General features: G+C 39.2%; 1 protein-coding gene across 1 annotated transcript; it reads left to right on the top strand.

The window, feature by feature from the left end:
- The first annotated feature begins 2,919 nt into the window (after window positions 1-2,919).
- On the top strand, window positions 2,920-5,860 carry LOC139456299 (zinc finger protein 569-like). Its single transcript, XM_071237927.1, has 2 exons — window positions 2,920-2,968; window positions 3,191-5,860. Exon 2 carries the CDS (start codon window positions 3,295-3,297, stop codon window positions 4,504-4,506), a length of 1,212 nt encoding a protein of 403 aa, XP_071094028.1. The 5' UTR covers window positions 2,920-2,968; window positions 3,191-3,294; the 3' UTR covers window positions 4,507-5,860.
- Window positions 5,861-12,841: the final 6,981 nt, after the last annotated feature.

Below are 12,841 nucleotides of genomic sequence, written 5' to 3'. Positions count from 1 at the left end.
TGCTATGCAATGCTTTATGAAAATAATTATAAACATGGTGTCATCAACACTCAAGTAGCTCAATTACAAATAACCTTGCCTTGATTACTTGAAGATTCCGGGGGAGAATAGGTCTTCAGCAACCCATGCTTGCCGTAAAAGGCGACTATTCCTGTCGTAAAAGGCGACTAACGGGATCTGGTGGTCAGGCTCGCTGACTTGGTTGATGCATGTCATCGATCACAATTGCGTGTATCGATGCTCATGATGTCAATCACTGGATTGTCTGGTCCAGACTCGATTATTTACAGACCGCCGTCATATAGCTGGAATATTGCTCGGTGCTGCGTTAAACAAGAAACCAACCAACTACTTGTCAAATATGAGATGAGCATGACTGAGTGTAATTTTTGTGTAATGCCAGAGAGAGCAATATTCCAGCTGTGTCACAGTTACCTGTAGATATTCAAGTATCGTTACCATTATGAGATACATTACAAACTATTGGAGTACAATGACATACAATCAACCAAGCAACCAATCCTGAGTATCTCATTGCTGAAGATCAATTATGTGACATATCGTATCTCTTGAGAAGCAAAACAAAAACAAAATACTTTCAATTCACTTTTATGAAGAAGTATATAATACTGATATGTTGTCATTGATCTATTCATATACTTTTTATCACTATTTTGCCTATTTTACCCAAAACAATCTGTAGCAGCAGATAAGCAAGACTTATATATCCTCTGGTGTTGACATTTGAATAATGTCTGCAGGGGTAGAAACTAACATTTTTAGCCCACTTGTCCTTATGATAACATATAGCAAAACCATTAAAAACGGCAAATTTCTACTAGTCCTTATGACACCTTAACTATTGGCCAGTTTGCCAAGGACTATAGGACTAGTGCCAATTTCTAACGCAGGTCTGATAATAGACAACATTTGGGAGGTAAGATATTTTTTGGGGAAAAGTCTTGAAACTAAATTAACATAATTGGAGGACAAAGCCATAATGAATGATAAGAAATTAAGAATCATAAGGGAGAAAATGCCTTTATTTTATATTATAGTTGTAATTCAAACTCATTTTTCATTTGGATATAGGTTCCTTGATAGAATAAATAATGTCAAAATGTATTATTTATTTATTTAGGTCCTTTGCTGTAATTTATGTTCTCCAAGTACATGGGAGAAATTTGTTTTACATTGTAAGCATCACACATGGATACAGGGACAGCTGTCAACGACTTTACCTTCCTGTGGTTTATCATTAAAGGAAATGACAAATTGATGCATCTATTGCATTAGAACATTAATATTAGTGCAGAATGTATAATTTATGTTGCAAATCTGTTATGCAAAAATGTTATGAATTTCATGTACAGATATCAGCCTTAACAATGGTCAGTTGGTTATGTCACTGGACTAGCAACATAAAGGTCCAGGGTTCAATCCCAGGTTCAGGCAAAAGTTTTTGTGACTTATAATCAGTTGTGTTGCATCGTGGGATTAGTCATGTGACCTCATCCACTGTCACCTTGAGTTTGAAAGGTCTCCATGTTGGAGAAACATGTCATGAACTATTGCAGAACACAGATTTTCTTGTTATTTTCTAGTTTCTTGAAGCTCAACACTGTTCATTCAAAGCTAACGTTCAAAGGAAAAGCATGTTAACGGATCCAAACGAATGAGCTTTTCACTTATTATTGTCAACGAATAACGGACAATAAACATCAATTGAGAGTATCAAGACTGTTGATTTCTGCTATAATAATTAACATTATGTACAATCAGTCCCGGACCATCTTCAACCTACCCTTTTTTCTTCATCAGTTTTAGTAAGGTTTACACTTCGATAGAATTTGGAAGGAAGGATTATCTTCATGGTAATTAGTTAACTTAGGTGAATTGTGCCAGATCCATCTTTGGTTTCCTCACAGTCATATTGGTGTGGTGTGAGTGCAGTGTGAATCATTATATTTCATCTGAAAGCCTTCTTTATCAAATGAGGTTATAGAATATGTCAAACTTTGATGCCATAAAATAAGAACATTTCACTTAGATTATACTCCTCACATTAATCAGACCATATTCATCAGTCAGGGTGGCCTCTTTAGGAAGTGGATTTTCAATTCCTACTGCAGGACCCGGTTTTTCGCGTGCATAAACACATTTTCCTTACTTGTTTTCACTTCGGCTCACATTGGATGTATGTGGTAAGCAAAAGGGCATTAACACAAGTGTTTTCTTATATATGTAGTACACAGGTTTTGAGATAAGTATTGGCACATGAGAGAGATGATGGCACATGAATATAAAACATCAATGCCAGAGAATAGCCAGTCTTGATTAACTGGAGGCAGTAAGGTAGCCTAGTGGTTAAAGCGTTCGCTTGTCACGACGAAGACCCGGGTTCGATTCCCCACATAGGTACAATGTGTGAAGCCCATTTTCTTGTGTCCCCTGTCGTATTATTACTGGAATATTGCTAAAAGTGGCGTTAAACTATACTCACTCACTCACTCACTCACTTGATTAACCGCTGAAACAGATTCCATCGGGCTTTAAAGGTAAAATAGCTGTGGAAAGTATATGAATAGATCACTGAAGATCACTGATGACATCAGGGCCCCGTTCCTCAAAGTGATGTTAGCGCTACGATGATCATAAGCCTATGCTAAAGTATGGGACTTAAGACCACCTTAGTGCTAAGATCGCTTTGAGGAACGGGGCCCAGGTGTTAGGGCAGGAAATGCTTAGCCACTTCACTATCAGTAGCAGTTAGGGCAAAAGCTGCATTTGTGGGAAAGCTTTGCGAATTTTGGTTTCCCCAGTTGTAATGAAAACTGCATTGTTGGATAATATACAACTAATGGCTAGGGTCATAACAGAAAATCATACTGTTTTTTCTTTTGCCCATAGGAGGAAGAAGGAAAATTTCCAAAGTGGAAAGCACATTATCGAGGCTCAATATTGGAATGTAAACATCTCCATGTTAATGACTCCCTTTTTCTTGCATGATTTCAGGACTATGTTTTAAGTATGTTATGAGGTCGCAAATGGCAATGACCATGAAATATGATCTTGTTCATGTCGTCAGTGTAATCAAATAATGTTCAGGCTATCCAATAGCCAGCTGATGGTAGTAATCGTGCTATGCTGTTACATATTTAACTAATCTGATTCTGAATTTTCTTTACAGTCTTTACCTGGGGTTTCCATCTATGGTGATCTTGTGAAACATCTCCAGAACTGGGAAAGAAAGGTGACATCTCTTCAAAGTTTCAGATATCATCGCGTCTTATTATGGAAACACAAAGCGACACACAGACAAGTAAATCTGACACAATACATGATACTGAAAGTGGTGACAAAGACGATGCAAAGCGTGAGGATGAAAACCAATCCAGTGCGTGTAATGTTTGTGGGCAGGTAGAATGTAACCTGTTGCTACACATGATGTGTTACAAGGGTGTAAAGCCATTTAAGTGTACTGAGTGTGACGAAGCATTTTCACTATCAGGGGACCTGCAGGAACACATGAGGTGCCATGATGTGGCCAAACCTTACGAAAGTAACGTGTGTGAGGAAGGATTTTCGCTCTCAGGAAGCATAGAGACCCATGCGAGTTCTCATGATGACGTCAAGCCATATGAGTGTGGAGAGTGTGATGGAGCATTTTCTGAACGGAGTGAGTTGCAGACACACATGAGTTGTCATGGTGATGTCAAGCCGTATGAGTGTAGGGAGTGTCAGGCAGTATTTCCACTCCCATGTGACCTGCGGGATCACATGAGATGTCACGGAGAAGCCAAGCCGTATGAGTGTGGTTTGTGTAGTAAAACATTTGCAGAATCAGCCTACTTGAAAAGGCATATGAAGTGTCACACTGGAATCAAGCCATTTGAGTGTGGTGTGTGCAGCAAAACATTTACCCAATCAAATAACCTGCAGAGGCACATGTTGTTTCACAGTGGAGTCAAGCCTTATGCATGCATTGAATGTGGGAAAGCATTTGCAACATCAAATAACCTGCAGGTGCATTTGAAGGTCCACAGTGGAGACAAGCCCTTTGAGTGTACAGAGTGTGGGAAAGCATTTTCACGATCACCTTACTTGAAAGTACACATGAGGTGTCACAGTGGTGACAAGCCTTATGAATGTAATGAATGTGGGAAAACATTCGCTCAAGCAAGTCATCTTCAGTCCCACCAGAGATGTCACACTGGTGTCAAGCCGTACCAATGTGATGTGTGTGAGAAAGCATTTGTAACCTCAAGCCACCTGCAAAGACACATGAGGAGTCACACTGGAGTCAAACCTTATGAATGTACTGTATGTGGAAAAGCATTTACAACATCAAGTCAACTTCATGCACACATGAGTTGTCACACTAGAGCCAAGCCCCATCACTGTACTGGTTGTGGGAAAAACTTTAAACGTCTAGGTGACATGCAGAAACATATGCGAATTTATTGTGAGGTCCTTGTTGGCAAGACAGAAGTCCTAATTCCTTGAATCTTGACAAGTTGACCTCTCTGTGGTTTATGTTTTACAAGATGCAACTATACACATAACTATGAAATGCAAATTTGTGAACGATTGTTGAGGTTTATAACTAATGTGTGTGAACATTGTGAAAAATTGATGAAAAAGATATAGCTGCTTTACTGTCAATACCTTAAAAGGTGTATATTCCATTTATCACAGGGGCGGTCGGGTAGCCCAGTGGTTAAAGCGTTCGCTCGTCTCGCCGAAGACCCGGGTTCGATTCCCGACATGGGTACAATGTGTGAAGCCCATTTCTGGTGTCCCCCGCCGTGATATTGCTGGAATATTGCCAAAAGCGGCATAAAACCATACTCACTCACTCACTCACTCCATTTATCACAATTATATGACACATTCAGAACAAGTTGAGTGTCAGAAAGATGCTTATCTACAGGTTCACATTTTTATGATATGAATGTTCTGTTTTGGGCGGTTGGGTAGCCTAGTGGTTAAGGGCGTTCGTACGCCACGCTGATGACCTGGGTTCGATTCCTAACATGGGTACAATGTGTGAAGCCCATTTCTGGTGTCCCCGCTGTGATATTGCTGGAATATTGCTAAAAGCGGCATAAAACCATACTCACTCACTCACTCACTCTGTTCTGTATGCCTTTTTTCATGTTTGTGTTATTTGTCACATACATGTATTTAAGAACATGTGAAACCTCTTATAATTACCTCATGTCCACAATTTTGTGGCAATTAATATTTCAACAATACACTTTTTCTGTCAGTGTAGGCATTGGTTATTAGTCTGTGTCCGTCCTTGTGTCTTTTACGTGTCAGTGTGCTCATACCTTTCTACCACAGTGCAGATAAATATCACATGTCCAATATAGAGTGGCTCAACAAAGTGAGATCACCATGATGATTCAATTTGAAAAATTCAAAATAGATACAGCAGAAGTTACATGTTATGGGGCATAAGAATATAGCCTTCATCTGATTTGTGCCAGTATCATATGGCTGTGCTGGGAATTTATGCAATCAGGAAGCGATTTGATTTGATTTACGATTTGTACTAGTTTTTAGTATGATAATAAAATCCTTGAGCATTATGTACCTATTGAATGTAACTTTTGTGATGAACATGAAGAATATGATCATCATGATGAAGATCTGTGTAGTGTACAGTTTAATATGATGAAGTTTATGGCTTTCATTTGTGTGTAAATACTGTTGTGAACTTGTGTTCATGATTGACCCAATCTGTCACTTTATAGAACATTTTCCCTTTGATAGATATTTGTTATTTCTTTCAACTGGAATGACTGAATCTTGTTAACCATTTTGAATATATCAATTTTTAGATATATGTTGATACACCTTGTATATTATCATGATTATGATAAATAAATACTACATTCAAGTTATGAATGTTTGTTTTTTATACTTTACAATGCTTTTATTGTCAAAATTATGAATCGTTTTTTAAGCAAAGCATGGCGTACACAAGAAAAATATGTTTTGGTGATTACACCTTACCTGTTCTGAATCATGTCATATTGCTGACTGGCAGAGGACAATATGTATTCACTCACTGAATGAAAATTGTGCAGAATGATTCAACCATTTTTTTTAATTGAAACAAAATATACGCAGATATGTGTAACACATGGCATTGATTGTGATGATGTATATTAATGTTATTGCTGATACAGCAATATAACATTTAATTCCGAGTGATTCACTTTTGGCGAATTCAATCAACTTTTATTGTATCTGGCAAAATGGAACATTTCATGTAACTACCCTTATTGAAAATGGCCTTCTTTATATGTCTCTTATGTAGACTCCAGCTTAAACTGACAAGGCAGTAATGCATGGGTGTGGTTGAGTGTCTGGCATATAAGATATAATGCAACCTTGCTAGAACTATCAGGGTGTAATGATAACAGGACTTGGTGCTATGTTCGATGTGCGTTTATCTGGCCCCAAATTGCACGCTTGGATTGTTGGCTTGACATTTTGGATCCTGTCTTGGCCATTCGCACATCGTTTATTTTCGGAAGCTGATTCCAAGCCATTGTACAAAATCCGGGTATACTTACCGACTGCAACTACTATAGAAACCATTGTCATCATTGGTTCAGTTGCCTTCTCCGAATGTGCGTTCTAAATCGGAGTCAGTTTGTGGTGTACCTGGATGTACAAACTCATCTGGTATTGACAAAGCATCGTGCCTTTTCGAATAAATTACACTTGGATATACAAGGACAAGCCTTTAGCTTCTATCCCGCAATTTGGAACAGTTCTAAAAGGATCCCTATCAGGCACACGTTGATCTTTGTGGTGTGACACTTGTCTTGGCTTTGTACATGCACTCATTAAATGATGCTGCTGTCACGAGTGATCTAGGACATTGCGATTTAAAGACCCTCATCATGGTATTCCGACCAATATTTATTGTCATCTAAATTTTAAGTTTTGAAATACATTTGCAAAAAATAATGCTATATATATGTAATAAATCAATATGTCCCAATTCCCTTTTGTTTAGTTACGAATTCTCAATAGGCTACGAATTAGTTTGTTTACTAATTCACCTTCAGCCTGTTGTTCAGATTCAATCGACAGAGATGATATAAGGAACAAAGGTCATCATTCTGAGGAATGTTAACACCAAGACATCTTAGAAGTTCGCCCCAACCCTTCCACGTCTTGTCCATTTGGTGATGTTTGGGTTATCAGTTGCAGATGTTGGTTGGTTCTAGAGTGTGATTGCGTGAAAGTGAATATCGCTAGGCGACCACAACAACCAGCCTCCTGATGCTGGAGACAACCAACTGCTGAATTTGAAATAAGTGAGTGAGTGAGTATGGTTTTACGCAGCTTTTAGCAATATTCCAGCAATATCACGGCGGGGGACACCAGAAATGGGCTTCACACATTGTACCCATGTCGGGAATCGAACCCGGGTCTTCGGCGTGACGAGCGAACGCTTTAACCACCAGGCTACCCGACCGCCCCTTGAAATAAGTGATGCCAACAAGTTATGGCGTATGAAATCGACTGAAGGACGTGCGAGCTGATCGTGACACATGTAACGAATTTATATGTTCACAAGATTTCTATTACTTTAGCTGAAATATGTTTGTGACAATATGAGGTCTGCTTTGGACCACCAGTGGGTCATGAATGGTAACTCAAAATGTGAACCGACCGACCGATGGCTTTCGCAAGACGGTGACTGGCCATCCATATATATCCTTTCAAATCAGTATCAAGGTAGACTAACATATGGTTCATGAAAGCTTTTATTATACAATACATTTCTCCTATTTTCATCTAATTCCATATGGAATACATCCACTTACATTTGCCTAATTTTCTTGATTAATTGTGATTAAATTAACTGCAGACATTCCGCAGTCATATTGCGTGACTATCACCAAGTAAACGTCTCGAAATATGTGTAGTTGGGCGTAAATCCTGGAGTCTAGTATTGTACTTTCAAAGATATTAAAGCAGGATCAATGTGCTTTCTTTTCTTTCGGGCAAGTGAAAATATAATCAATTTGGTCCCATATATATATATATATCCCTCAAATAGCATATGGCCACTTAAAAAATAAGATCAAACAGTAGAATCTTTTGTTTTTGGGCTGTCACAACGTTGCAGTTCTAACCTTGTTGTAACGTGTTCCCCTCCATGCTACCATATATCTCTTTGTATTTGGCTAAAAAAAAAATGTCTCGCCCGGCTGGTTAGTGCTGATGAACAAGTATTTCACATACTGCGCAGGATACTTCATCTTCAGCGTGGACTCCATCCTTGATACATCACGCGTGTCTTGTGACCTCTATGTGCAACACAAGGTGTACAGTTGACGTGTGTACAGCTTGGTTGGTTGGTTTGTTGTTTAACGCTGCACTCAGCAATATTCCAGCTATATGACGGCTGTCTGTAAATAATCGAGTCTGGACCAGACAATCCAGCAGCGTTAGAAATTGGCACTAAAAAAAAAAAAAAAAGGGACTCACGGAAATGAAAAACCCCCTGTTTTTTCCACCTCAGATCTTAAATAAATGCAGTTAATATACAAAATATGTAAATATTCAAACAACTAAATTAGTACTAATTGGGCCGTGGCACAAATACAGCGTATCCAATGTTTTTATGCCTTTTTACACGTAAAAGTGTGTAAAAATGTGAATAAAACAGACTATTGTGAAACAGGGCATAACCAGGTGTAAGTAGATCAAGGTGACCTATGACACCTTGACGACAGGTGAGAATAGGTGCATAATGCCTATAGTCTGTTTCTGCTATGTCAATTTGGACTTAATTATATTTTTGAATGTTGAAAGTGCCGACAAATTACCTCCTGTAAAGTACATTTTATATTGTTCACTGAGATCAAACTAGCAAATCCAGACTAGTACTTTTCGAGTTGTTTTGTTATTTCGTATTTACAGCTACGTAACACTTTGTGTCGATTTTTAAATTGAGAAAAACTTTTTTTTTTCATTTCCCCGAGTACTTGCCAAACTGCCCAATGGTAAAGGTATCAGAAGGACTAGTAGAAATTTGCCCTTTTTAAGGATTTTGCTATATGTTATCATTATAAGGACTAGTGGACGAAAACTGTTAGTTTCTAACCCTGTCCAGTGATTGATATCATGAGCATCGATCCACGCAATTGGGATCGATGTCATGCATCAACCAAGTCAGCGAGCTTGACCACCCGTTGACCCCGTTTGTCGCCTCTTACGACAAGCATAGTCGCCTTTTACGGCAAGCATGTGTTGCTGAAGACCCCGGATCTTCACGGGTTTAAACTTTGCTCAGAACTGACCGTTTCGAACGAGAGTAAAAGAATTGCTGCTGTCATTGGTTGTTGGGCCCCAGTTAATGAGGTGACCCATGTCTGAACAAGGAGCACAGACTGAGCAGTTGTGTCAATGGCTCCCTTTACATAACAGCTATACTTTGGGAAGAACATGTCAACTTCTTTATTATGAGGAACACAACGTTTCGGAGTAAATGCTGACTCCTTCATCAAGTGAATGCATGCTATGATCCAGAGAGCATATATACGTACATGTAAGAACAACAAAAGTAATTCGATAACAAAAGCTGGAAACTAAACAAGGGAAGTCAACAGATAATTGGCGCTGGTAGGTGATTAGCAATAGACACTGCTATACATTGGTCTTTCAATAGTGAGTTATGTCCCACGCCGATTTGAACAGTATTTAAGTTATTTGTAAATTATATAGGAAGAAAGCCCGAAGTGATGCACACATTTAGACGTATACCCAAGAGCACCAAGAAAACCACATTCATAGAAATCTGGCAGGCAGTTTGAGACCCCAACGGTGAAAGGTCGGTTCCACATTGTGTATCCTTGTGGTGGGGCATTTAAATCTAGGCTTAACCCTGAACGTGAACTATCGGCGACAAGTGACAAAATAATAATCTTAAATAACACGCATTAATCGTATAATTTATATGATTTTCAGACTGAATGCAAATTGTGAAACAATGAAATAGAGAATCTCACCCGAGTGTCTTTTGGTATCAAATACATCAACACGAGTTGATAAAAGTGGAAAAATTCCGAGGCTTGCCGAGGATCTTTGCCACTTTTATCAAACGAGTGAGGGTGAGATTTTATTTATCATCCAACATCATTCTTCCAACTTTTTCAATTTGTAGACAGTAATTAGCAGTGTCTTCTGTGTAAAAAGTACTGCTAACAGCTTCAGTAGCAGAGCCATTAGTGATGTCATTTGATTGTGACATCATGGTAACCAGTGACATCACAATGGTCTGCAAAGCATTGTGATGTAATTCCATTGCAGCGATATCTACAGTGTAGATATCGCTTGTTATCATATAATGGGTACGATAAAAACGATATCCGTTGGGGTCATATGCGGATAGAGATGCAAATATCAAAGGTCAAGTAGGGACTATACTTTCACTGTTTATAAACAAACATGGCGTCGCCCTCGTCATTCGGCGATCGAGTCAGAATTAACAATCGGGAATCTGTATAAACTACAGGGATAATTGCTATCATTATCAATAGAACACTCTAATATACTGAAAATCATAGTCTTAATGTGACGTAGCTAAGGCATTTTATAAGTTTTGGCAACTTTGGAGATATAAATTTCGAAACAATTTTACGAGGGCACGAGGCCGAGCCAAGCGGTATCAGTAGACATATCTGTGCTTGTAGACCTCTGCGGCTTTAAACCTTCTCCACAAATTAAAATAGGATTTGGCCGAAATATGTTTGAATTGTTACCTTGTTTCGTTTTGTCGCTGTGTGTACATCTGACTACACTTCTTAACGTTATGACAGGACAGACCGACTGTCAACAACGTCTGACCGTGGTCGTGACGTCTCATAGACTAGGGTTAGAGTAGCTTCCCTTTGACAAAGGGCAGTTACTCTAGCGGACAGACCGATGGATTGCCGCGAAAGGCAATTAAAAACAATTGTTGTTTTGCGTATATGTTGCTTCGACACTGTATAAAAAACAGATTTCAGTTGGAACTATATTGGCTACTGTCACTGTCCGACTGACACATCACTTACCCTGTGACGTAATAAATATGAACGCGCGAATTCCAGGAAAACTCGCAATGTTTCGGTAAAGTTTGTGAGAAACGGAAAGCGATTTTGAAGCACAGAATTAAAGAATGACATTATATGATAAAGAGGTTATCACGCTTGTGTGTTTGGGGATGGTAAATATCCTTTATTAGGAATAAACACTATGTATTTAGTTCGCCCAGGCTCACTAAATACAATGTATATTCCTAATGCAGGATATTTACCATCCCCAAACACACTCGCGTGATAACCTCTATATCTCATCCAAGCGATATCTCCCGTGGGAGCCAGTTTTGGATGATAAATGGTTGTTGTCGTTTAGTTCCGCAAAATTTCTGTCCTTTCCCTTGAAAATTCTTCCCGTTTTGGATGAATTTTGTTTTGCTGTTTTCAACCGTTACCGTTTTCAGTTATATCTAAACCGGTTCCACTGTTGGTACACGCCGAAGGCTCAGCGCTTGCATTCTTTAAGACTGTTTTTCAGGATCTGCCGCTTGGTGTCGCTTCTGTCCTTTCTAAGGCGGGAACGAACGGAAACCAGTCTAGTATTCGCTTGAGTAGACAGGAGTCCAGTCAACTGGGGCCCGAAGCGTGCACGTTGGTGTCAGTGTTTGAAGATGCCCGCAGACACGTTGTCCGCAATGAACAGAGGTGACATGCAAATGAGACAGGTGTGTATGCGAAGAAATACAGTCAGACATATGTATCTCTCCGTGTCTTCAGTTTTGCAGTGTGTGTTTGTCAATTGGTGCACGTGCAGCGAACTTAGAACGATTCACGTGAAGCGTCCATAAAATACCATACCAGTAGATCCCGTCTCGTGAAAATGATGTTGCGGTAACTTTTAAATCAAGCATGCACTTGTCCTTAGTCTCTCAAGTAGACAATCGCTAGTGACTAATCCAGTGCCCCTTATTAAAATCAAATATAAAAAATATAGATATAAAAATACAAGTTATAAGTGTTGCATGACGCACATGTTTAGAAGTTAGACCCAAGACAACCGTTTAAAATATTAAAGTGCAAAAAGGGAACAAATATTACTCTGATAATATTATGGATAGGTATATTATTTTAGCAACAAATTGCTTACTCTTTGATAACTTTGGGGAATGCTCAAATCTGATTGGTCCAGCTAGGAGATTTTTCAAATTCTAACTGGACAAGTCAAAGATATTTTAACACATATCAAATTTACATATCATACATGTATTAGGTCAGATTTGTCAATGTTAACAAGGCCACATATAATGGCTCAGGGTACCTTTAGAATACAGTACAACAACTTCTCGTGAGGACGATCTCTGCCGTAGGTCACATGTCTCAATACAAGCAACCATATTTTGTGAGAATCCATCGGACGCGAACCCGCGACCTTCGGATTGTTAGCCTGACAGCTAACCGACTGAGCTACGTCCACACTGTTAAACTTTACCTAGTCATGCCTATGACATTACGGAACTGAACGAAAAGGGTCGAATAGGTGACGGACACTTACGAAGGTTACGGGTAGGCATGGTGTCTTGTGACTTTAGTCTACTGACACTTACGAATGATCCGTCCCATTCCGTAATCTACAAGATACCGAGTGGTGAGGAATGAGCCGATATGTCGCGAACTGAAAACGGTTCCAGGCGTCAGACCTCAGACGTCGAACTCGCGAGTAAGCATGAATGATATGGTATTTAATAATTCGTCTGGTGAATTTTATGACGGAAAAGTGTGGTAGG

The sequence above is a fragment of the Haliotis cracherodii genome, unplaced genomic scaffold, assembly GCF_022045235.1.
Source record: "Haliotis cracherodii isolate W230 unplaced genomic scaffold, xgHalCrac1.p SCAF_11, whole genome shotgun sequence".
Lineage (NCBI taxonomy): Eukaryota > Metazoa > Mollusca > Gastropoda > Lepetellida > Haliotidae > Haliotis > Haliotis cracherodii.
This window is presented reverse-complemented; position numbering and strand designations above follow the sequence as displayed.